This window comes from Bos javanicus, chromosome 27, assembly GCF_032452875.1.
Source record: "Bos javanicus breed banteng chromosome 27, ARS-OSU_banteng_1.0, whole genome shotgun sequence".
NCBI classification, from domain to species: domain Eukaryota; kingdom Metazoa; phylum Chordata; class Mammalia; order Artiodactyla; family Bovidae; genus Bos; species Bos javanicus.
In genome coordinates, this window is record NC_083894.1 from 14,159,637 (window position 1) to 14,184,544 (window position 24,908).

At 46.9% G+C, this 24,908-nt stretch overlaps 3 protein-coding genes across 4 annotated transcripts in view; 1 reads left to right on the forward strand and 2 right to left on the reverse strand.

Annotated features, from left to right (window-relative positions):
* Positions 1 to 17,670, forward strand: part of WWC2 (WW and C2 domain containing 2) — a 152,751-nt gene extending 135,081 nt beyond the window's left edge. The window contains exons 19-23 of the mRNA XM_061404121.1: positions 917 to 1,081; positions 3,214 to 3,306; positions 9,935 to 10,177; positions 12,462 to 12,589; positions 14,855 to 17,670. Coding sequence (XP_061260105.1) covers positions 917 to 1,081; positions 3,214 to 3,306; positions 9,935 to 10,177; positions 12,462 to 12,589; positions 14,855 to 14,921 — 696 coding nt within the window. The 3' untranslated portion in view covers positions 14,922 to 17,670. The remainder of the gene's footprint in view (positions 1 to 916; positions 1,082 to 3,213; positions 3,307 to 9,934; positions 10,178 to 12,461; positions 12,590 to 14,854) is intronic.
* On the reverse strand, positions 15,029 to 19,497 carry CLDN22 (claudin 22). 2 transcript variants are annotated; one of them, XM_061404122.1, is made up of 2 exons: positions 18,917 to 19,497; positions 15,029 to 15,500 (listed from the first exon to the last, which is right to left on the reverse strand). In XM_061404122.1, the coding sequence occupies exons 1-2, from the start codon at positions 19,393 to 19,395 to the stop codon at positions 15,149 to 15,151; spliced, it is 831 nt and encodes a 276-aa protein (XP_061260106.1). In that variant the 5' UTR covers positions 19,396 to 19,497; the 3' UTR covers positions 15,029 to 15,148. The 2 variants fall into 2 exon arrangements, with proteins under 2 accessions (XP_061260106.1, XP_061260107.1); XM_061404123.1 differs by having other exon boundaries at positions 18,690 to 19,497.
* A 220-nt stretch (positions 19,498 to 19,717) lies between these two features.
* LOC133239854 (putative claudin-24) lies at positions 19,718 to 21,618 on the reverse strand. The gene has a single exon (XM_061404125.1). It carries the CDS (start codon positions 21,600 to 21,602, stop codon positions 20,940 to 20,942), a length of 663 nt encoding a protein of 220 aa, XP_061260109.1. The 5' UTR covers positions 21,603 to 21,618; the 3' UTR covers positions 19,718 to 20,939.
* Between the last annotated feature and the right edge of the window lie 3,290 nt (positions 21,619 to 24,908).

Consider the following 24,908-nt stretch of genomic DNA (forward strand, 5'->3'; position numbering starts at 1 on the left):
GGAGAAGGAAATGGCAACCCACTCCAGGATTCTTGCCTGGGTCGTCCCATGGACAGAGGAGCCTGGCTGACTACAGCCAATGGGGCACCAGGAGTCAAACCCAACTTAGTGACTGAACAAAGAGACATGTTGAGACTGCCAGACTGCCATCTCCAAAGGGGGGAAGCCATTTTCAAGGTTTGAGGGTGCCAACCACTGTGAGAGTTTTAAAAATTCCAATTTATTTCTGATTAAAAACAGTACTAACCCTGACTGAACACTTCATGTGTGTGAGTACATTCGGCCCTCAGTGTCCATGGTCTCTGCATCCATGGATTCAACCAACCATGGATCTGACTCAGCAACCTGCAGATAGTAACCGTGGTCCATGAGTAGCTGACCGCGATGATGGGGAACCCCAGATGGGGAGGCCAGCCGTGGGACCTGAGCATCCACGGAGCTCAGTGTGCTGGAACCCCACCGCCACGGAGACCCATGATGGCTGTATATATAAATTTGTATTCTGTGCAAACCAGAGGTTTAACTAGTGTATTTCCATCTTCCTATGTTTAACTACTTTTATCATTTATTCAGCAAAAAAAACTAACCATGAGGTTGAGTACTGTTTAATGAAGCATTCTCAAATCAGACTCTTTGTAGAAGCACATTACCCCTCTGTAAACCAAGGCTTCATTATTTTAGGCCTGAACTATTAGAGGGGGCCCCGCCATTCCATTTATGGGTGACCTTGTTGGACAAATACGATCCTACCCACTGAAGGTGACTTCCCAGAAACTAATAGAAAACCGCCTTCACGTCTGGAGAAAGGCCCTGGTGCTCCCTGGGTCTCTTGTAAGCTGTTCCTTCCACACTCAGGAGAGGAGCACCCCATGCTCCCCTCTCACCACCCCTGACAGATCGCCGACCTCTCTTCCAGGTTGATAAAGAGACAAACACCGACGAGGCCAGCGGTGCCAGCATGGTTGTACGCCCCAAAGACCACAGCAGCCTGAGCGCGCGCCAGCGCCCCTTCATGAGGAGCAGCGTGATCGTGCGCTCGCAGACCTTCTCCCCCGGGGAGCGCAGCCAGTACGTGTGCAGGGTAAGGCTCTGCGGGGTCAGAGGCCTAGGGGTCAGGAGTCTGTGGGGTCAGGGGTCTTCGAGGTCAGGGGTCTGCAGGATCAGGGATCTTTGAGGTCAGGGGCCTAGGGGGTCAGGGGCCTAAGGAGTCATTGGTCTGAAGGGTCAGGAGTCTGTGGGGTCAGGGGTCTTCGAGGTCAGGGGTCTGCAGGATCAGGAATCTTTGAGGTCAGGGGCCTACGAGGTCAGGGGCCTGGGGGTAAGGCTCTGCGGGGTCAGGGGTCTGCGGGGTGACGGCTCTGCGGGGTCAGGAATCTGTGGGGTCAGGGGCCTATGGGGTCAGGGCTCTGTAGGGTCAGGGATCTGTGGGGTCAGGAGTCCATGGGGTCAGGGGTCTGTGGGGTGAGGCTCTGCAGGCTCAGGGGTCTGCGGGGTCAGGGTCCGTGGGGTCAGGGGTCTGTGGTGTCAGGGGTCCACAGGGTCAGGGGTCCGCGGGATCAAGGGTCCGCAGGGCAGGTCGTTTCTCGGGAGCTGCCACATCCACCCCCTGCCCCCGGGGTGGCCCAGCAGTGACAATAGACTGGGCCACGGGCGTCTTCAAATTCGAATTAGGGGGAGCCTGGTGGGCTGCCGTCTGTGGGGTCGCACAGAGTCTGACATGACTGAAGTGACTTAGCAGCAGCAGCAGCAGCAATGACTAGAAATGCCAGAAAATATACATGAAATATCACACTCCCAATCATTCTTTTTAGTGTGGGTTGTGGAATTTTTTCCTTTCCTTTTTTTTCCCACATTTACCATCTCTTCGTTTCTACTGCCTTTGATCTGGCAAATAACTGACCTTAAGGGCCTGGCTGCTCAGTCTGTCTGGACCCCAGTGTGTATTCAAAACCTTCAGTGACGCGAGAGTTATGGTGGCTGGTGTATTTCGGCAGTGTATCATGCCTGCTTCAAACCACGTTGGTCCTGCCAAATTAAAAATAGTGAATTGCGTTTCAGAACAAAAATCGCCTTCATTGATGCCTCCAAACAGATTCATAGTTCTGTGGAGAGAATTGTGTGATATATATCAGTTTATCACATTCTAGTTCCATAAGTATTTGTAATTTATAGTAATTTAGTTTTGACATTACAAAGTGGGTTAGAAAATACTTAGAAAATTCTAAATTTATCCATTCAGTTCAACAAACATTTTTATTAAGCACCTGCTATTTATTAAGCATAACTTCAGATACTTGGGACTCATCCGTGAACCAAAGACCCAGAGCTCTGCCCTTGCAAGGCTTTCGTTCTTATGAGTTGAGCCAAACAGTAAACATGATGAATAACCTCTGACGTCTCTGGGTGAGGCCCAGTGCTATGGAAAACTGTAGAGCAAGGTAAGAAGGGTTAGGATGTTGAGGATGAAGGTTGCAAATTGAAGCAGGGTTGAGAACAGACATCCCTGAAAGGTGACATTTCAGCAAAGACCTGAAGCAGGTGAGGCAGTGGAGATGGCCCCCCTGGGTGAGGGTGTCCTTGATGCCGTGACTTCACTCTGATCCTGAGCTCTGTGCTTCACACAAACTTTTCTTCTAAAGAATGGATGATGCATATTAGCTAACAATTCAAAGGATAATTTCATTTCAAAATGTATGTAATTATCTTAACACATAACTTCTTATAACTAAAATCAAAAGGTAATTATTTAAGAAAATTAGAAAAGCATCAAATGGGGAAAAACTCGTTTGAGGAGGATTTTCTTAAAGAAATAAACTGTGGAGAAGGAAATAGCAACCCACTCCAGTATTCTTGCCTGGAGAATCCCATGGACAGAGGAGCCTGGGGGGCTACAGTCCATGGGGTCGCAAAGAGTCGGACACGACTGAAGCGACTTAGCACACACACACGGGTGATGTCACTGATCCTCAGAACACACTTTTGAGTTGCAAGGTCATAACCCTGTGTTAAAAGAGAAAAAAAAGACAAACTAGTAACTATGTTCTCTCTATGATCAAGTTCTCAGTTCCAGACTTCCTCTAACACAGGGTGATGCACTGATTTCTTTCTTTCTTTTTTTTTTTTTTTTATTTATTTTTTTTTTATTTTTTATTTTTATTTTTTTATTTTTTATTTTTTTTATTTTTTATTTTTTTTTAAATCCTTTGTTGCCAGTTAAATCGAAGTGACAGCGACAGTTCAACACTGGCTAAAAAATCACTGTTTGTGAGGAACTCCACCGAACGGCGAAGTTTGAGAGTCAAGAGGGTATGTAGTCCATCGTTGGCATCCCGAGGTCGCAGACCACCCTGAGTCGAGCGTGTCAGACTCAGAACCCCAGGGCCTCGGGGCATCCTTGCTCCATGCTCCTGGGCTGTGGGTTGAAGCCACTGTAATCGTGGAGACACAAACGCAGTGTCTGTTCCAGAGAAGGATGAGTTAGAGACCGCTCATTCATCGCTGGGGTAGAACCTGTGATAGCAAAGGACAGATTCCGTATGAAGCATGGACGGAGAAAAGGCTGCTGGGAACTGGGGGCGTCTTGGCCACTGGGGGTTGGGGGCGGCTTGCTTTGGAGCAGCTGTGGGGAGAGTATAACACCTGGTACCTTGTGTGAAGGGCAGACTTCCTGGTAAAGGGGCACGTAAAGGAGTCGTCCTGGTTTCAGCAGCTTGCTTAGAAGACAGATCTTTTCAGAAGGCTAAGATCAATGTAGATGGAAAAGCTCAAGTCAGGTTTTCCTGGAAGCCAGAGATCTCTGGATAAGAGCGCAATGGCAACTCTGGGCGAGTATTTAAATAATATGGTTGGAGGGTTCAGAATATTCCTGTTCACTTACCAGCAGCTGAAATGCTAATGGAAAGTTTTCGTTTGCTAATCTTTTGTTTTGTGCTGATTTCTGAAGCTGCTTTGTATCGGCTTAGAGTGTCTTGCTCAGTGGGAATGCAGCTCTGTGTGAGCTAAGCCATGCAGTGAGCTCACCTTGTCGGGAGAATCAGAAAGCCTTCATGGGAAAGGTCTCTGGCCTTCGGACAACAATCTCAAAAGAAGGTGGTAGCTTTGTTGGGGTAATGGGGCAGGATGCTGGGTGCTGTCGGTAGGTAGCCTGACATGGCACAGGGCCCGGAAACACATTCTGAGAAGGAGTGACCCTGCTCAGCCAGAGCTTGGGCCCGGTGGACCGGAGTGAAGACTGGAGGGCATGGTGAATCATTTGCCTTCACCAGCGACCCCGGTTTAATGCCTCTGGGCAAAGTGCAGTGACTGGTTAACACTGAGCTTCCTGGTTTAGCTTCCTAGTTACTTGATGGTCATAAGCACATTTCTTTTTTCCAAAGGTAAATATGCAAGCATTGATTTAACCTCAGCATTTTCAGGACATTTTAAAGTATAGCTGTTTCAGGTTACCAAACTTAATGCTTTAAAAGCACCTCTAGTTTCAACTAGAATGAAAATTATTTTCCACTCCTTCCTAAGTCTCCTGCACTTTTTTAAAAACACTTTTTTATTTTGGATGGGACATAGCCAATTAACAATGTTGTGGTAGTTTCAGGTGAACTGTGAAGGGACTCAGTCGTACATATTCATGTATCCATTCTCCCCCAAACTCCCCTCCTGTCCAGGCTGCCACATAACACTGAGCAGAGTCCCTTTTGCTAAACGGTAGGTCCTTGTTGGTTTTCCATTTTAAATATAACAGGCAACCATAAATTCATTCTCTAAGTCTGTGAGCCTCTTTCTGTTTTGTAAGTTCATTTGTATCATTTTTTTTAGAATCCACATATAAGGGATGTCATACGATATGTCTTCTTCCCTGTCTGACTTACGTCACTCAGTATGACAACCTCTATGTCCATCCATGTCGCTTCAGATGGCATTGTTTCATTCTTTTTAATGGCTGAGTACTATTCCACGGTAATAAATGTACCACGTCTTCTGTAGCCATTCCTCTGTCGATGGACATTTAGGTTGCTCCCACGTCTTGTCTACTGTAAACAGCACTGCAGTGAACATTAGGGTGCGTATATCCTTTCAGATCATGTTTTTCTCCAGATATATGCCCAGGAGTGGGATTGCAAGGCCTCTGCACTTTTAAAAACATACTTTCAGAGAACAATAACACTCTTCAGAGAACTTTTAACCAGAAGTGTTTTATGAATTGAGTGAAGCTCAAAAACAGTGGGGTTACTGATAAACCTTAGTTCCTAGAACTTCTTGAACCAGATAAAGGTTAATCCTGAAACGTCATTTAGGAGATCATTGTTGATAGCTTTTAAAGTGAGCAGGTGGAGTCTAGTAGATGCGAATAAGGAAGAGTTCTGATGTAGGAGTTACAGCCCGAGACGTGAAGGGAGCTGAAGGGAGCGGGGCGGGCGTCCTGGCTGGGAAGGCGGGGACCCCACGTGAGACACAGGGTTGGGGGGCCCGTCCGCACACCCCTTCCCAGCTCAGCGACACCACTCTGACAGCCTGAGAGCAGTCGCGGTGGGGTCATGGACACCAGGGAGATGGGCAGAGCTTACACACAAGCACGCCCTCGGTTACACACTCACCAGCAGGCTGTGCACATGGGATTCTTTACAAAGCCCCCACATGCCTGACAGCTAGGAAGGGTTTCTGGTCTGAAACAGTGAGTAATGCAGTCAAAGAGGGTGTGTGTCCAGATGATTCTGCTGTTTGTTAGAGTAGAGGTTGAATAAAGGGAAAGCTAATACGATGCCGAAGCTTCAGTACTCTAGCCATCTGATGCGAAGACCGGACTCATTAGAAATGACCCTGATGCTGGGAAAGATTGAGGGCAGGAGGAGAAGGGGGTGACAGAGGATGAGATCATTGGATAACATCACCAAATCAATGGACATGAATCTGAGCAAACTCTGAGAGATAGTGAAGGACAGGGAAGCCTGGCGTGCTGCAGTCCATGGGGTCACAGAGACACGACTGAGCAGCTGAACAGCAACAGTAGTAAGAACAGCAGAGAACGTTCCAGCAGGATACATTGGGCGGAGAAGGGGAATCAGAGGAGACAATGAGCACTATTCAGGTCTGGGCGACAGCTCTGAAACAAGAAGAGGGACAGACGGACCTCTCCCTCCTGTCTGTCATGAGCACTGTCGTCATGCCAACCCTCCCAGCTGGGATACCTGTCAAACCTGAGTCCTTCTCTCTTGTATCAGGCAGTACCCGTTTTCATGAGTAGTAATCCCTTTTTTCCATCCCCACTGCCAACAGTCTAGGCAGAAAACACCCATCTCATCTCCCTCCGCCCCAGCAGTCCCGCCCACCCTGTCTGAACGAACACCTTTCCTCACGCGGGTGTGACCCAGCCCCGAGCATCCCTCCCTGCCATCCTTCCTGTGACACTGTCTCACGGTTATCTATTGTTTACTATCTCGTGAAAGTTGCTCAGTCGAGTTCAACTTTTTGCGACCCCCATGGACTATACAGTCTATGGAATTCTCTAGGCCAGAATACTGGAGTGGGTAGCCTAACCCTTCTCCAGAGGATCTTCCCAACCCAGGAATCAAACCAGGCTCTCCTGAATTGCAGGCAGTTTCTTTACCAACTGAGCTATCAGGGAAGCCCTGTATCTATGGTTTTCTATTGTTTACTGTCTCATATTGAGAGGGTAACAGGCAGGAAGGCCAGGGGTCTCCAAAAGCTTCCGCGAAACTCAAGCTCTCGAGGCTGGAGTCAGTGTCTGTCCCAAGACATACATTGGATCTCTTCAAGTAAGCTCATAAAGTTAGTCCCGTAAAGGCTTCTGTGTACTTTTTGGATCTTCTCGATAGTCTCGACCGCAATTGGTACTGTTTGAATTTCTACCAAGACTGAGGCAAGCCCTCCTGGAAGGGTGCCCTGACTCAGCCTGTTCAGTTGGGAGCCCCAGATACAGGGGCAAAGTAAGAGGACAGGAGGGAGCTGACGGTTTCCACCCAAATCTGCACCCTTAGGACACAAGTCTGGCACGTCTCGCAGAAAGATAAAGAGCAAGCTATATGGCACTTCTACCCATTTCTTGTTTTCTATGGAACTGGTCTAGTTGTGAAACAGTATCGTTAAGAAACCGTTCAACTGGCCAGTGTTCCCCATCTTTCAAAGGATACCCGGCCATTCAGTATCACAGAAGATCAGGCATGTCTTTTTAAACTCTGGGGATCAAACTTGTCCCGGCTCTTTTTTTAAAAAAAAAATACATTGTAAAGGAGTGGTTCTGGAACTGCTAGCTCCCATCTGTAAGAGAGAAAAAAGCAGCATCCACAGCCATGGCTTTTTTCAACCAGAAGCGTCCTTCCCTGCTCTAGATGGGGGTGTAGACAGACTCTCCACCGAAGCTTTCCTTCTCTGGTCGGACATAGTCTGTCCGTTACCAACGCAGGCATCTTACTCTTCCCTCCCGGTTCTACCACCGAGGCGGGGTGGAGATGCGCCAGGGGTAGACCTGATGGCATCCCAGACTGACTTAGTTCCCCACCACCAAGACCTCGGTGTGATTTGCCTTCTTCCCTGATGCCCCCCGGGGTGGAGCAGAGTAGTTTTCCCAGAATGTTTGCCAAGCTAGGACTCCTAGGGGAAGCATCCGTCTTTATGTGCCTCTGCGCATTCCTGAGTACAGTCCTGACCGCGGTAGAAGCAGAGAGTCATAGAGGGATGAACGACAATCAGGATGTCCCTTCTGAGTGTCTCCATGCCAGGATATGTGATAGCAAAAGAGGTGGTGGAGGGCTGGCCAGCAAGGAAAAAGTGATTTTTGTCCTTGAGCTATTAGGGCCAATCCTTCCAGTTCATTTCCACAGATTTCACAAAAGGAGTATCTAGGGAGTTGAGACAAAAGCCACCGGAGAACCTCCTCTGGTCTGCTAAGAGCTAGCGCTACCAAAGGAAGAAGCCCACTGCACTTCCAATCTGACCAGATCCTGCGATTCCCATTCTGTGTCCTCAAAGACCAGCAGTGCTTCTATCCACATAGATAGGAAACACAGCCGTGACAAAGACTCGCTTTCAGGTCGCTGGCCCCTGAGGCCGGCAGCCAGGAGAGTGACCTCTAGCCTGAGAGACGTTCCTGGAGCTGGAGTTCGCCTCTCCCAAATGTGCTCCTGTAACTTTCGGCTCCTAGCAAGGCTAGGCGCTTCCGTGACTATCAAGCTTAGGGTCTAAGTAAAAGTACATAGTAATGGCGCGAATCACAATCCACTGAAAGTCTGTGGTCCAGCAGATTATGTTAGTAGTTCTGATTCCCCACGCAATTACAAAGTGGTCCAAGAGACCAGGAAAAGGTGACCGAGGAAGGAAAGTTCGGTGCACACGCTTTGCCCATCTCTGGCCGCTGTCCTCACAGGGACCTTGGGTGTTTCTTGGCATTGGCAGATCGGTATAAACCCCGACAAGACTCCCCTTTTGGGGGCTGCCTTCAGTCATTACGAGGCACCACGAAACCGCAGAGCAGGGCTCATCACTTGCTTGGCGCAGGGCGTGTCATTCATTCACACAAGCACGCCGTAGAGTTAGTAAAGTGGAAAACGTGCATACTGAGAAAGCAGAGGCTAGAGCTCTGAGAGCTCTTCCCTTGTCCTGAAGATCCCAGATGAGCCCCCAAGATGATAGCCAAACAATGTCGGATTCGTGGTCTCCGAAGAAGATTTAACTCCGGGACCAGGCTTGATCACTCAAGAGTTTTTGTATAGCAGAGTTTTATTAAAGTAAAAAAAGCAACAGAGAAAGCTTCTGACACAGACATCAGAAGGGGGACGAGAGTGCCCCTTAGCTAGTGTTAGCAAGGGAGTTACGTACTTTTTAAATTAGTTATTACAATAAATCAAAACAATGTCTCAAGGTTGTAAAGATCTTACTAGCTGTGGCGGATTCATTTTGATATTTGGCAAAACTAATACAATTATGTAAAGTTTAAAAATAAAATAAAATTTAAAAATAAATAAATGAATAAAGATCTTACTAGACCCACTCCCATAATTTACATTTTAAGATAATAGGATTAGCCAGAAGGTTTTCAGGAAGGAGAAACTGTCCTCAAGCAGGATACATTGTTGTTATATAATCCTTAGTATAGAGTTTAAACTGAGTTGTTTGTTGTGTAATCATCAGTTGGGGGCTTAAAGAAAAAAAACTTTATGTGACTAAGACTAAGAAATGTAGGGGAAACAAAAAGAAGTTTGTCCTTTCCTCCTCCTTGAGAATTCCAGACCCCTATCTCCATTTTGAGAGCCCCAGACCCTTTTCTCCTCCTCGGGACCCGGACTTCTTATCAACCTGCCTAGGAATTGACTCTCTCAGCATCATCCTCTAAACCAATTCCTCAAGGTCAGAAATCATGTCTTCTCCTCCTAGTGTTTGTTTTGCCTACAGACCCCCAGCAGGGGTCTCACTCATACACAGTCAGTGATTATTTCTTGATAAGCGGATAAGCTTGGCCCCAGAAGGAACACAGTGACTCAGGGGCGAGAGTGGGTGTCAGACGATGGGAAGTAAGGTAGGAAGAGTCGAAGGACGTTGGTTAGAGGAGGGCATCCAGACCCTAGCTCCGCTGAGCCGCATATACAGAAGTGATGGACAAAGGCGTGCGCTGCGGGGACAGAGGTGCGTGCCTGATTCGGAGTCAGTTCCTCACGATGTGTCTGCGGTCTGCAGAGGGCAGCTCTGGGCAGTCAGCTGGTCAGGCTGAGCTAGGCTGCACCCTGGTTGCAACTCCAGAGACTCTCTGCTGTTCAGGGCAGTACAGGCTCATTCGCCTTGGCCGCGCGTGCTCCAGGGTGGGTGGTGCCTGGTTTCTGTCTCCCTGGGGACCGGGCCACCACCCCTTGCCTGCAGGAGCCCGGAGCCCTCCCATCCAGGGACCGCCGCTGCAGCGGGGCTGTCTTGTCGTGCTCTAACCCCGCAGGCGGTGTGCCAGCCGGTCCTCCGGAGGGCAGCGCCCGAGTGCCCCGTGCGGACCTCCCTGGACCTGGAGTTGGACCTGCAGGCCTCCTTGACCCGGCAGAGTCGCCTCAACGATGAGCTGCAGGCCCTCAGGGGCCTGAGGCAGAAGCTCGAGGACCTGAAGGCCCAGGGCGAGACGGACCTGCCGCCGGGCATGCTGGACGACGAGCGCTTCCAGAAGCTCCTGAGACAGGCGGGGAAGCAGGTACACGCACCCCAAAGCCTCTTCCCAGCAGAAGGTGCCAGCCTGCACCCCCAGCACCCCACTCAGATCCTCACACCCAGCATGTCCGTTCCCATCGTGTTTCTCCTGCCCAGTGGCAGCTGTGGCATCAGACCGTAGAGAGGAAAGAGCCACAGCGCACCGTGTATCTCTGCCCTTTGGAGAAGGGTCTGACTCCCCTGAATACAGATGCTTTTTCATCTCTGCATTTACCAGCTCTGTGTACAGGCAGGTCACCTGAGTCATGAGCTTTTCTTTCCTGTCTCTGAAGTTTGCTGTCCCCGGCTAGAGACTGTGTCCACTGTGTGCCTTGCATTCTGGCCATGGAGGTCGGTGAGAACCACTGGCCTGTCTCCTGCTTGCTCTGCAACCCCACCTCCACTCCTTACACATACGGGGACACCCCAGTGCACACTCCGACGTGCACACACACCCCTGCCCTTGACATCCACCTGTCCCCTGCAGTTGGGGATTTGTGGGGTTTTCGGCACTGTAGCTGTAAAGTGCCTAGCGGTGAGAGAAGAGCCTGCCAGTTGTCATAAGAGATACGGCTCCCGGGGAAGCCGTGAACAGAAGCCACAACAAAGCCTTCCTTGTCCGGAGAGCCACCGAGCCTGTGTTACCTTCCTCCTTTATGGCGGGAAGTCTGTTTTGCAGCTCAGAATAAAAGGGGAATCAGAGTCAGTGTCCTCTTGCACCATACAAGCCCCGTAGGAGGCAGAGCGAGGAGCCAGAACTGTAAATCATCGAGGATCATGTTCCCGCTCTGCCCAGCTCCTTAACGTGACTGGGACTAAATCACTGGACCTCCCTGTGGGGCAGGCTCCTACCCAGTACACTGAAGGTTAATCACACTCTCCTGAAAGTGAAAAGTGAAAGTGAAAGTCGCTCAGTGTCCGACTCTTTGCGACCCCATGGACTATCCAATCCAGGGAATTCTCCAGGCCAGAACACTAGAGTGGGTAACCTTTCCCTTCTCCAGGGGATCTTCCCAATCCAGCAGTCGAACCGGGGTCTCCTGTATTGCAGGCGGATTCTTCACCAGCTGAGCTATGAGAGAAGCCTACCCTCTCCTGAAACCCGGGGCATAACACTGGCTTCCCAGATTTCAATCACGGGACCCTGTGGACGTTAACACTCCTGTACAGTTTGGGGCACCTTTCTCATTTCAGTAGCATTTCCAAAGAACAAACTCCTAGTCCTACGATTGCTGTTTGTATCAGTTTGGCTGTAAACCAGAGACCTTGTCCTGAAGACCTTATTCTTTGACTCTAAAGTGTAGAGCTGCCTGCATTAATAACAGGAGCCCAGAAGGGTCCCATTGACAGGAGGACCCATCAGCTCGCTGCAGGCAGCGCCATCAACAAAGCCGTTTTCCTGCCTATCTCCTAGTGCCAACTGCCTAGCTCTGGCCTGAGCTGATCTCTCTTGTAAGACTCTTAATTTCATCACCCATTTCCTTTACTACCCTCGCTGCCCCCACCATGACCAGTGGTCTCCAGGAGGCAGGGCCACACTTAAATCCCGCTGCTGGAGCACCCACTTGGGAGGCCATGGGTGCCCAAGTGAGCTTGTGTCCCCAGCACCCCGGCTCCAGTGACCCCTCCCAATATACACTTGCCTCCCTGCGAGGGCCACAGCACAGCTCATCCTCTTGGCAGCTGGAGGCTCTGTGGAAACTTAGGGGTTGGGGCTTCCCCTGCCCTCCCCCGGGGTGTCTGCAGTCTGGTGGGTGAGAAGGGCACCACTTTGTAAAACTCTCTGAGCCGCACGCCCCTGTGCACTTTTCTGGCATAGTACATCAGTTTTATATCCATAAACAACTTTTAAAAGGCGTGAGACAGAAAGAAAAGGTGAGTAAGAGACTGAAAGTGTATTCACCAAAATGTTAACAGTATATACTTCTTGAACATGGTGCTATAAGTAGTTTTTAACTTTTAATTTTTTTTTTTTTGAGAGGGAGGGTTACTAGGAGTTCTAGAGGTAACAAAATGATCCCATATTGCCTGTATCAAAAGATTTTTTTTTTTAATGGGTTAAAGCTCCCCCTTGCCCCGACCCAGTGGCTGCTCCCCGTGGTCAGCACGAGGTGGGCTCGCGCGTGTCTTCCCCTCCCCTCACCCCGGACGTGGAGAAAAGTGCCCGCGGCCTGCGCTGCCCGGCCCCGCTCCTGACGGGAGCCCCGGCAGCTTCCAGGCCTGAGAGCGCGCCCTCGGGAGCCTCCGAGTAACGTCCCGGGGGCCCTGTGCTTCCATTTCCCCGCCAGGCCGAGCAGTCCGAAGAGGAGCAGAAGCAGGACCTGAACGCAGAGAAGCTGATGCGGCAGGTGTCCAAGGACGTGTGCCGGCTCCGCGAGCAGAGCCACAAGGTGCCCCGGCAGGTGCAGTCCTTCCGGTGAGCGCCAGGGGCCCACACCTCGCAGGGTCCGGACCCTGGAAGGGGCGGTCGGGGGAGTGGATGGAGCAGCGGTGGGGGGGAATGGAGGGAGGAAACGGAGGGCTGGAGCGGGTGGCAGGCGGGAGCTGGGTGAAGTGACCTCCGCTCTTGGACGTACCAGCTTAACAATTCCAGTAGGGCAGCTCAGGGAACCACGGCCTGTAAACAAGCAGAGATAAAAATCTGGAGCCAGGATTAAGGATCAGGTGGGAGATAAAAATGCCAGCCTGCATCCTACATATAGTAGTTCCCCAACCAGATGTGGGTCTGGCATCCCAGGAAGGGTGAGAAGGTGACCAGGAGAGGAGATGGTTGGGGTGTCGGAAGGACCTGCCAGAGAGGTTGAGAGGGTGGGCGTGGTCCTGGTCTGGGGGCAGGGTGAAGGATGTTGTCAAACACAACAGCAAGAAGAGGATTGACATTCCCTGAACAGAGGGCCATGTGACCATCCAAGGACACTTTCAGTGGAGTGGGGAGGGGGACACAGAAGAGGTGTGGCTTTATTGGTTGTGGGGGGGGCGGTGTGTGTGCATGTGTGTGGGGGGGTGCGTGTGTGTGTGGTGTAGAGGAGACTGTAGGAAGCTCCTGGTGGAAGGGGAGAGACCTAAGGAGCGTGTTTGATGGCAGAGGCAGGGTGACGTGGAGGGGCTGGACGGGAAGGGATAGGGTTTGGTGCCAGAGGGTGAAGTGGGAGGTCAGGGTCGCCTGAGTGAGTCCAGGGGGACGAGAGGGGACGGGGGCATTGTGGGCTCAGACTCCTCTTAGTATACTGGCCTGAAGAGTCCGCGTTTTCCTGTCTCCATTCAGCTCCAGAATCACTCTCGAAACTTGCAGAGGATGCTGCTTGGGGTGGCGGGGGGTGTTGTGGAACTGCAGGGTGGCGAGCAGAACCTTCTCATGCCTTTGGTGCTGTGGTCACTTTGAGAGTAAGAAACACAATCCAGTGGGGAAGTCATCCAACCCCAGCAGTTACTAAACTCCAAATAAGTTGTAAACACTCCCAACTCCCTTAGCATCCAGACGCACGCACATCACCAGGCAGGTGACGCAGACGAGGGAGGTGGGCTGGGATAAGGCATCTGCCCTGGAGGCCTCCAGGCACCAAGTCCCTCCATGGCCCCGGGGACACTGCCTGAGCTGCTGTCTCACCTGGAATCAAAGGTAGAAATCAGGAATTTGATGTGACCTATCTCAAGTGACGACCCTGACAACTAATTTGAGTGTTTAAAAAGCACCATGTAAGCCAAAGACATTTGTTTTCAGAGAGTGTCAAAGCAGAGGTCCCAGTATTGAGGTCTGTCTTCAGTGACATCATGACCACTTTCACCTGCCTCTTCAATTCTTCATTTTATCTCATGGAATTGAACAAATGGACAGGACTCTGCACCACAAAAATAGCTCTCCTTCCAGTTTCCCAGGGGTTTTCATGCTTCCTTCCTTCTCTCTCTCTCTCCTTAGACTTGGAGCTTCTCTCCTCAGTCCTTGCATCTTCACCCTCGTCCTCAACCGTCTAATCTGTATCCCTCCTTACGGCGGCCAGCGTGCCCCGCGTGGGGACCCCCTCAGCAGACTGTTCCACGTGAAGACTTTGTAACAGAGGATAGATATACTGCTCCTGCCTTGGGTGGCACTGCAACCCTGAAACCTTATTTCTTTAACACTCTGCTGACCTCTGAAGACCATCCCACCCCCTTGCTAGGCACTTTGTGCCTCTGAGGTTGTTTCCACCATACTCACCCCTGCCCAAGTCGGGATTCAGGCGGATCTGCCTTTACGATGGTCAGGCTCCATCTCTTCTCCCATCTCGTCCCGGTACCCATCACTTATTAAGTTGCCCCCAACCTTAGCATAGTATTGAGTTTGAAGAATTTTCCCAGGAGCATCTACTTTTCTGTAAGGATTCTGGCCTCTGGAATTCTCTGCCACCTGGTCTAGAAACACGCAGGCCTAGATTACTGACACCCCGCCCCTCTGATGATTTAAAAACTGAGGTTGGAAACGCTGGAAGGGACCTTACTGCCTCTGTCCACAGAGTTGCTGCTGTCCCTCAGGTCCTTTGGACAAAGGGGAAGGCAATCTTGATTTTAAATGGAGTTCTAGCTAAGGACAAAAACTCGCATCCAGGCCTGTGGAGACACTGGCGTCCTTGGGACTGATTCTGTCGGGCCCAGAGCATTTTCAGCATCCTGTTTAAGCTGGTGTGTTTCTCACCCCTGGTTCCAGGGAGAAGATTGCCTACTTCACCAGAGCGAAGATAACCATCCCGTCCCTGTCTGCTGATGACGTGTGACCACATCGCCGACAAGCTCGTGTTTCCTGCCTCTTCATTTCTTAGGGAGGGCAAAAGACTGAACATGCGTCTTGTTCGGGATTTTGTTTTGTAATAATATAACCGTCAACTCTTAAAGAGCTTTTATTTCACATCAGATTTTCAAACATGTTAATTTGTAAAGTACCTTGAATATAATTCTTATTTGTGTAAAAAAAGAGAAAAAAAATCAGATAACCAAAACGGGATCACCCGGTACCCAAATGTGCAGTATTGCCAGTGGGCTTTATTTTGTAGAAATGGAATAGAGGCAGGACCCCACGTGTATCCCATTGGACCGACTGTTGAGAAATAACTTGGTTTAGCAGAAGGCGGTTTCGCGTTTCCTCTGTCCTCCTGTGAGCCCCCGTGAGGCTTGGCGGCAGGGGACCCTGGGTGCCCGGGGGCGGCTGCTTCCACGGGAGCAGCTGCTTCCACGGGAGCAGGAGCCTCAGTGCAGGATCCCAGGTCCACGTGGGACAGGGGGCGCATTCATCTCCATCACCTCTGTCGGAACACCATGTCCTGAGAACAGCTTCCTTTTTGTCCTTTTCTATGTGTCTAAAGAAAATAAAAACAAAACGCTGAGTATAAGAGGGTAAGGATGCAAAGGAGCCCTTCTGGCGACACTTCACATCTCGTGACGTGTGACTTTAAAGGCAGGGGGATGCAAGGGGAAGAAGGCCCGTTCGCCTCCAACACAGCAGAATCAGCACATCAGTGAGCAGCCGCTGCCTCTCAGTCGGCGTGAGTTTAAGTGTCACACCCCTGTGTCAGGCGTGCACCAGGCGGGTTGGGTGTGGGGCGTGCGGGTGGTACCCGGTAGAGGCAGGTGGGGGCCCGGGGCTCAGAGGAACGGCGGTGCCGGCAGTGCGAGGGGAGACGCGTCAGCCGTATGCAGCGCAACTAGGAGCAGGGGAAGGGGAGTCGACTGAATCGGGGTTGCCAACTACTTCAGTAAACAGATTTCTTCGAACATTTACTAGAAGTTTCTTTGCAGCCATCATTTTTAGGGATGTAACTTGTGGTAAGCAGTTAGGACGCAAAGAGAAGAGAGTGCCTGGGGAGATTATTAAATTGAAGTAAAGGCTGAGTCACTTGTTAAAAAAAAAAAGTATATTCCAGATGAACAAAATGGGAACCAACTAAAGTTCCCTCCGGTGGAAAATTTTAGCTTACCCAACTCAAGCACTTCTTAAACAAATCCCCAGTGTAGTCCTGCCTGCATATAAGGCTTTTAAAATAAATAGTTTTTGTGCAAGTTAAGCCATAGTTGCTACCCGGGCTGTAATACTGGAAGAGGCAGTGTTTGGTGAGCCGCCTGAGGTAGCAAGTGAAATCAATTTTTTTTTTTAAGAGATGAAAAAATTATCTTAAAGGAATGGGTCCCATAAAAAAAGAAACATGAGTTCTATTCCTAAGCTAGAATCCTTGTTGGTAAAAATTTATATTTGAAAGCAATTACACATGTTTTGGAAAGTTCATTTTTTCAGAATCAGAATTCAAATCAAGCCGTTTCTGAGCCTAGAACTGTAATGACTTTTCCTAAGTGTCCCCACCGTTTATGTACAAAAATCTCTGAAGTGATAACTGGACATGACAGTACTTTGAACAAAAACCAGCCTCGTGAATTGACTGAGCACAGTCCTTGCAGGCGGCCCAGTTCATCCTGTTAGGTGACCGAGGAGAACTGGAAAAAGAGCACCAATCCTCCTTGTCAAGGTCAAATGTGAAACAAAAGTTTATTTAATGTAGAGTTAAATGAAGGTCAGCTGTCTTCAGCTTCTCAGTTTGACCATGAAAATGTTTATAGGATTATGTGTGGTTGTACCGTACGATTTTATTTTCTTCATTTATTTATTTACGGTCTTATTTATGTTCTGTTTAATATATAGTTCGGTTCTGGCCATCTTAAATGTTTGACATAGAAGAGGCTATATTGGAATATCTACAGCTTTATAAATTCCATCAGATTAGCTGTTAACTTTTTGTACTACACAAGAGTTTCAGACAAGCATAAAAGAATAAAATCTGTCTCAGGCTGGTAGTTAGCAGTTGTATGCAAGATGCTTTGGTTTTATTTTACAGCATTTGCTCATTTCTAACATGAAAGACAAACTTATTTTAATATAATCCTTTATCACACTTTAAAAAGCAGCAATAGTGTTATGTATTTATAGGCAGCTTTTAACAATCCTGTCGTATTTGTACTAACCCAAATGATTCACAGCGACAAAACCTTTTAATAACTTGATCACAAAACCATCTGGACAACATGAATTTTAATATTATAAATACTATTTTTTAAAGGTAGAATTTATTCTTCACAGGGTAAAAAGAATGTAATATTTAGTTCTCAAGTTTGAATTATCAGTATGTTATTACAATTTTGTATATCAGAATCTAAGTGTTACAGGTACAAAAAAGAATATTGCTAGCCAAATGAACAAAGTTTAGCTGAATCTCTGTAGCATGCAAATCAAATAAATTTAAAGTCTTTTTTTGGTATTACTTTATATTGTATTAAATATCAAAAGCTCAGGACTGAAACTAAATATTTAATCAGGTTAAATTCTGAATATGTTTCTGTTTTAATTTGTCTTGTTTGTAAAAGTATGCAAATACATCACATAGATTAACTCTGGTTTCTGCACTTTTCATGTGTTCGTGGGTGGGAAAAAAAATTCAGTGTTTTTTTTTTTTTTTAAACAAAGATACATATTGCCTAATACTTTATTTCAGTGTCTTTATTGTTCACTTAATTTTCCTGACTGGCACAAACACAAAAGTTTACTCAAACTGTGTAACAAACAAATATAAAATCTTTCACGAAGAATTCCTCAAGCCCACAGCTTGTTGTGAATAGCTATTGGCTGGACCATGTATATCACTGATTCTTTTAAAAGGGGCCTGGGGAGGGGGCGGTGCTCTGCCCACACCCCCCAGTCCTGGCCCACAGCGCCCCTGTGGCTGCTCCGTCTACCCCAGAACACAGGGCACAGAAGCAGAAGCACATCTGTGTGGGTAGATGTTTACATGAATCTTTAAAACCCCAGACTGCCCTCTGCTTCAGACGGGTCTCCAAAGAGGCACTGAGCTCTGCAATTAAAAAGGAGATGGTGTGTGCCCCTTAGGCATCTCTCGTTCTTTCAGACAACCAGCGACCCTTTTAGTATACTCAAACAGCCAGACTTTTGTTGTTTAGTTGCTAAGTTGCATCTGACTCTGCCATCCCATTGACTGTAGCCTGCCGGGCTCCTCCGTCTGTGAGATTTCCCAGGCAAGACACTGGGACTGGGTTGCCCTTTCCGCCTCCAGGGGATCTTCCCAACTCAAGGATCAAACCCATGCGATCCTTTACCACTGAGCCACCAGGGAAACCAGACTTTTATTAGTTTCAGAATAACATGATTTTAAACACTTAAAAGAAGTCAATGATTATCAGTAACATTTTCATCTGCCAAGTGATTTTATCTCTATGAATAACACCTTCAAAAGATGTGTAGGTGCTAATATAATGTTTTATTGACCAGTTCTGTGCAGTCACTGAATCTATTTTAAAATAGAGAAAACCTATCCCCAGTAATGAGTATGATGACTATTAAGTCTTGAATGGTTTTGGTCTCAGAGTAGAAGAAAATAGTTTACCACCTTAGAAAGAAATGACAGTTTCAGAAACAACAGAGGAAAATGCATTTTAGAAAATGGAAAGTATAATGAATGGGTGACCGTGTAACCAGGAAATCCTACCAAATCATCCGAGGAGGAGACACCGCGGACCCCTTCTGGCTTAGAGTTTCAGATGAGTGGTTCTCATCTCCAGATGTAGATGGTGAGGCTGCGTTTCTGCCACTGCATAGCGGCCGGAAGCCAGGGGAGCCTGGGTCCCGCAGGCAGCCCAGTTCAGCAGACACCCTCCCAGCAGGAGAGAAAATCCAGCAAACCAGCCGATAAAGAGGGCCTCTCCAAACTCCCACCTGGGCACAATCTCGGGGATGCTCTCGTCCCAGAACTCCTGCACTGTCACGTGGGCCACCCAAGAGACGGGAACAAGGGCTGTGACGCCCGCTGTCCAGAACAGAATTCCTCCCAGGATCAACAGCCGCTTCTTGACGTCCCGCTGTGTCTCTCCAATCCTCAAGCAGTCCAGGCCAAAGCCCGACACCAGCAGGCCCAGGAACCCCAGCCCATTCGAGACGAACATTAAAACCCTGGAGATCCTGAGCTCAGCAGGCAAACCCAGGAAAGACTCAAAGTCCTTGCACTGCATCCCTACTTCCTCCTGGACAACACAGGCTTGCCAGAGCCCCATGGTCCAGTTTTCCATTTCATTTAAATCCAGGTTGAAATTCTTCCATTGCGGCAGGTAGTTTGTAAGACAGGATAAAACCCATCCCAGCAAGGATAATGAAATTCCACCTAATTGTGCCACTGCTCTAAACACTAAGGCCATCATAAAATCCTGCGACCTTAGCCAGGCTCACCCCTGTCTTTCAGTGGCTGTGAAAAGAAGTGTGACACTTGTATTAATATTATCACTTGCAGAGCTCAAAACGATTTTTTCATTGTGTATATAGGAGGATTCTTGCCAGAGTTGCTATTGTTCGATTCTGTGTTGAATAGACTTCAGAAAAAGGATAGGGAAATAATTCTGCAAACCAGTCATGCCAAGGTGTGGCCAAGATCAAGTTCACGTCCTATGGACTGCATTTCGTAGTATGCAGTTTGTCCCCAAAATAACATGTACTGGTAATAATCCTCTCATTGTGAATGTATAAATGGTTCTCATGCTGTTCCCAAACTTTCTGATAAATCAAAGAGTTAAGAAGTCTCCAGGCAAAATGTTTAATTGACAGTTTGGTTCAACGCCTGCTGCTTTTTATCTAATTGCACCTGTCAGACTTTCTTCTTTTCAGAGGTCTCATATTTCAGTACGCCTGCTGTGGTGTTATCAGCTTTAAAAATAGGTTCAACACTAGTATTTCTTAACCAAATCAAACACAGAAATTTCTTCTGTAGGCTTTAAATCAGACTTTTGTTTTTTAATCTCTTAGGCTACATATACCCCATAACATATCAAACCATTCTGAACTAAGTTTCAGGTCTGTTTAACCCCCAGTGCCTTCCTGACAGCTACACTCATGTGGGCATAAACACTTGCTATTTTTTGTTTGTTTCTTTTCCTGAATAATTATGCAGCAGAAAGGTTCAGCAGTAGTACTGTGTAGGTTAGAATCCATGTCCATTTCGGTTCATCCCCATGCTTATAACTTTTCATCGAACAAAGGAATGTTTTTATTACAGCCGACGAGCTGAAGAGCAAGCAAAATATTTTTGAAATTGTCTTTTTAAAGTCTGAAGCTTTTGAGGGAAGAGACAAGAGAAGAGATTGGCTGGTATTTTAAATTTCAAGAGTATCACAATGTCCTGAAAACCTTCAGCCTCATAAAGTCCTGCATAGCAGGGTTCCTAGTAATTTCCTAAACACAAACCACCTCTGTTCAAGAAAGACCAAGTCATTGTTGTGGAAATGGTACTTTGGAGAGGCTTAGCATGTGGTTTTGCTAGTACAGAATGCTTAAAGGATTTCAAATTGTTAGTTGTTCTTTTTTTTTTTTTCCCTTGAGGAAACAGGTTATCAGTTCCAGCTACCAACAAAACCAAAAACAATTTCTAATACCAAATTAACACATTAAGCTTAAAGCTGACTCTCTTGGACAATCACCACTACATTTCGATTGAAATAACCAGATCAATGAAATTTCTTTTGTTCATACCTATGTAATGCTTACCACAACAATTTTCTTTTAGATATAAGATTGGCCTCTTTCTTATTTCCCCAGGTTTGGGGAGGACGAGCTATCTAGGATAGAAAAGTCATTGTCTGATGAGAAAATGTGAGCAGCACAGAGTTAGTTACATAACGAAGACCCCTTTTTCCTGCAGGTGCTCCATCCCAGTTGATGAAGGAAGATATACCTCTCTCTTTTCCTCAGTGCCTTATGCTGAAGGCTGGGCAGTTCCATTTTCCAGGTATGCACACTGAGTTTGCATTTCTGCCACTGCATAGCGGCCGGAAGCCAGGGGAGCCTGGGTCCCGCAGGCAGCCCAGTTCAGCAGACACCCTCCCAGCAGGAGAGAAAATCCAGCAAACCAGCCGATAAAGAGGGCCTCTCCAAACTCCCACCTGGGCACAATCTCGGGGATGCGCTCGTCCCAGAACTCCTGCACTGTCACGTGGGCCACCCAAGAGACGGGAACGAGGGCTGTGACGCCCGCTGTCCAGAACAGAATTCCTCCCAGGATCAACAGCCGCTTCTTGACGTCCCGCTGTGTCTCTCCAATCCTCAAGCAGTCCAGGCCAAAGCCCGACACCAGCAGGCCCAGGAGCCCCAGCCCATTCGAGAGGAACATTAAAACCCTGGAGATCCTGAGCTCAGCAGGCAAACCCAGGAAAGATTCAAAGTCCTTGCACTGCATCCCTACTTCCTCCTGGATGACACAGGCTTGCCAGAGCCCCATGGTCCAGTTTTCCATGTCATTTAAGTCCAGGTTGAGGTTTTTCCAATGTGGCAAGTAAGTCGTAATAATGGATAAAACCCATCCCAGCAATGAGAGCAAAATCCCAATGAATTGCATTGCTACTCTCAAAACTAAAGCCATTGCAACAGACCTTAGGACCCTTGCCACCCCTATAGGAGCTGCCGTCTCGTGGTGGGCAGTAGTGTGACAATCTGGTTCAATGCTGCTCAGGGAATATAAGCTTTGGTCGTTAACTCTTTGCGCACTCTGAAATGTGTTTTTGTTCTTCTCGAATATAGTGTTTCATGTAAAGGACGAAGGGCTCTGTTAAAACTATGAGTTATGCTTTCCGATAAGGATTTGATCTGTTACCTTCCAATTTGCTTGGTAAAATTATATCCCCTATGCTTGATGATTATAAGTCTAAGGATGAACAAAGAGGGCTCTATGACCCCTCACCCTAAAATACAACAGAAATCTTTGTGCTTCAATATGGATTAATTAGATTTTAAGTGGTGATAAAAGGCCAGCTCTTTCTACAACAGGACCTCATTGTAATAGCTGAATCTGAGATTTCAGAGATGCAAAACAAGACCTTGTAAAGAAAGGTAGACTGTTTGTCTATAATCTGCACTCTTCTCAGGCTTCCTTAACCTACACGAGAGCCTGGCCCATGTTCTTGAGTGTCACAGGGACTCGGTTGGGACTTGGCAGAGAACGTTTCCCTCAGATTCCTTTGAAAGGTGGAGGCGGGTTCACTGGATTAATTAAAATGAAAGGCACCAAGGCCATGCCCAGAGGTACCAGCTGAGGAAGGGAGCATCTCTGGATTTCATTCTGAGATTTTCTCCATCCTTGTTAAGGACCTGAGATAGAACCTGATTTCTTAGTATCCAACAGGTGTTTTTTTGTCCAGAATCAAGCTGTCTTCACTATCATTTAAGCCACACAGCAGCACCAGGCAAGGAAACTCCTACCAATTCCAAGACAAAACAGCCTCCCTGGGGCTGAGCTTTGAGGCATCATTGTGTGTGTGTGTGTGTGTATGTGTGTGTGTGTGTTTTCTCACTAGGTTTTAATTTATTAACTGAAGGATAATTGCTTTACAGAATTTCATTGTTTTCTGTCGAACCTCAACATTAATCAGCCATAGGTACACATATATCCCCTCCCTCTTGAACCTCCCTCCCATCTCCCCCCGCATCCCACCCCTCTAGGTTGATACAGAGCTCCTGTTTGAGTTTCCTGATCCATACAGCAAATTCCTGTTGGCTATCTATGTTACATATGGTAATATAAGTTTCCATGTTACTCTTTCCATACATCTCACCCTCTCCTCCTCTCTCCCCATGTCCATAAGTCTATTCTCCATGTCTGTTTCTCCATTGCTGCCCTGTAAATATATTCTTCAGTACCATTTTTCTAGATTACGTATATATGTGTTAAAATACAGTATTTATCTTTCTCTTTCTGACTCACTTCACTCTGTATAATAGGTTCTAGGTTCATCCACTTCATTAGAACTGACTCAAATATGTTATGGCTCAGTAATATTCCATTGTGTATATGTACCACAGCTTCTTTATCCATTCATCTGTCAGTGGACATCTAGGTTGCTTCCATGTTCTAGCTATTGTAAACAGTGCTGCAATGAACAATGGGATACATGTATCTTTTTAAGTTTGGGTTTCCTCAGGGTATATGCTTAGGAGTGGGATTACTGGGTCATATGGTGGCTTTATTCCTAGTTTTTTAAAGAATTTCCATACAGTCTTCCATAGTGGCTGTATCAGTGTACATTCCCACCAACAGTGCAAGAGCGTTCTCTTTTCTCCACACCCTCTCCAGAATTTATTGTTTGTACACTTTATAATGATGACCATTCTGACTGGTGTGAGGTGATATCTCATTGTAGTTTTGATTTGCATTTCTCTAATAATGAGCGATGTTGAGCATCTTTTCATGTGTTTGTTAGCCATCTGCATGTCTTCTTTTGAGAAATGTCTGTTTAGGTCTTTTTCCCACTTTTTGATTGGGTTGTTTGTTTTTCTTGTATTGGGTTGCATGAGCTGCTTGTATATTTTGGAAATTAATCCTTTGTCTGTTTTTTCATTTGCTATTATTTTCTCCCATTCTGAGGGTTGTATTTTCACCTTGCTTATAGTTTCCTTTGCTGTGCAAAAGCTATTAAGTTTAATCAGGTCACGCTTTTTATTCCTGTTACTCTAGGAAGTGGGTTATAGAGGATCTAGCTTTGATTTATGTCATTGAATGTTCTGCCTATGTTTTCCTCTAAGAGTTTTATAGTTTCTGGTCTTATATTTGGGTCTTATATTTAGTCCATTTTGAGTTTATCTTTGTGTGTAGTGTTAGGAAGTGTTCTAATTTCATTCTTTTACATGTAGCTCTCCAGTTTTCCCAGCACCATTTATTGAAGAGGCTGTCTTTGCCCCATTTTATATTCTTACCTCCTCTGTCAAAAGTAAGGTACCCATAGGTGCATGGGTTTATTTCTGGGCTTTCTATCTCGTTCCATTGGTCTATATTTCTGTTTTTGTGCCAGTACCACACTGTCTTGATGGCTGTAGCTTTGTAGTATAATCTGAAGTCAGAAAGGTTGATTCCTCCAGCCCCATTCTTCTTTCTCAAGACTGTTTTGACTATTTGGGGTCTTTTGTGTTTCCATATGAATTGTGAAATTTTTCGTTCTTGTTCTGTGAAAAATGCCATTGGTAATTTGACAGGGATTGCATTGAATCTGTAGATTGCATTTGGTAGTTTAGTCATTTTCACAATATTGATTCTTCCTACCCAGGAACATGGAATGTCTCCCCATCTGTTTGTGTCCTCTTTGATTTCTTTCATTAGTGTCTTATAATTTTCTGTGTACAGTTCTTTTTGTCTCCTTAGGTAAGTTTATTCCTAGATATTTAATTCTTTTTGTGGTAACAGTGAATGGGATTGATTCCTGAATTTCTCTTCCTGATTTTTCATTGTTAATATATAGAAATGTAAGTGATTTCTGTGTATTGATTTTGTATCCTGCAACTTTGCTAAATTCACTGATTAGCTCTAGTAATTTTCTGATACTATATTTAGGGTTTTCTATGTACAGTATCAAGTCATCTGCAAACAGTGAGAACTTTACTTCTTCTCTGAACTGGATTCCTTTTATCTCCTTTTCTTCTCTGATTGCTGTAGCTAGGACTTCCAGAACTACATTGAATAACAGTGGTGAAAGTGGACACCCTTGTCTTGTTCCTGATCTTAGGGGGAACGCTTTTAGTCTTTCACCACTGAGAATTATGTTTGCTCTAGGCTTATCATATATGGCCTTTACTATGTTGAGGTAGGTTCCTTCTATGTCCATTTTTTGAAGAGTTTTAATCATAAATGAGTACTGAGTTTTGTCAAAGGCTTTTTCTGCATCTATTTAGATTATCACAT

Excerpts from the sequence above, each read along its gene's own strand:
- CLDN22 (XM_061404122.1), bottom strand. The coding sequence starts at position 19,395 with ATGATGGCCTTAGTGTTTAGAGCAGTGGCACAATTAGGTGGAATTTCA. Across the intron at positions 15,501-18,916 it reads ATCCCCGAGATTGTGCCCAG|ACACATAGAAAAGGACAAAA; the intron begins GTGGGAGTTTGG and ends TATTTTCTTTAG.
- LOC133239854 (XM_061404125.1), bottom strand. The coding sequence starts at position 21,602 with ATGGCTTTAGTTTTGAGAGTAGCAATGCAATTCATTGGGATTTTGCTC.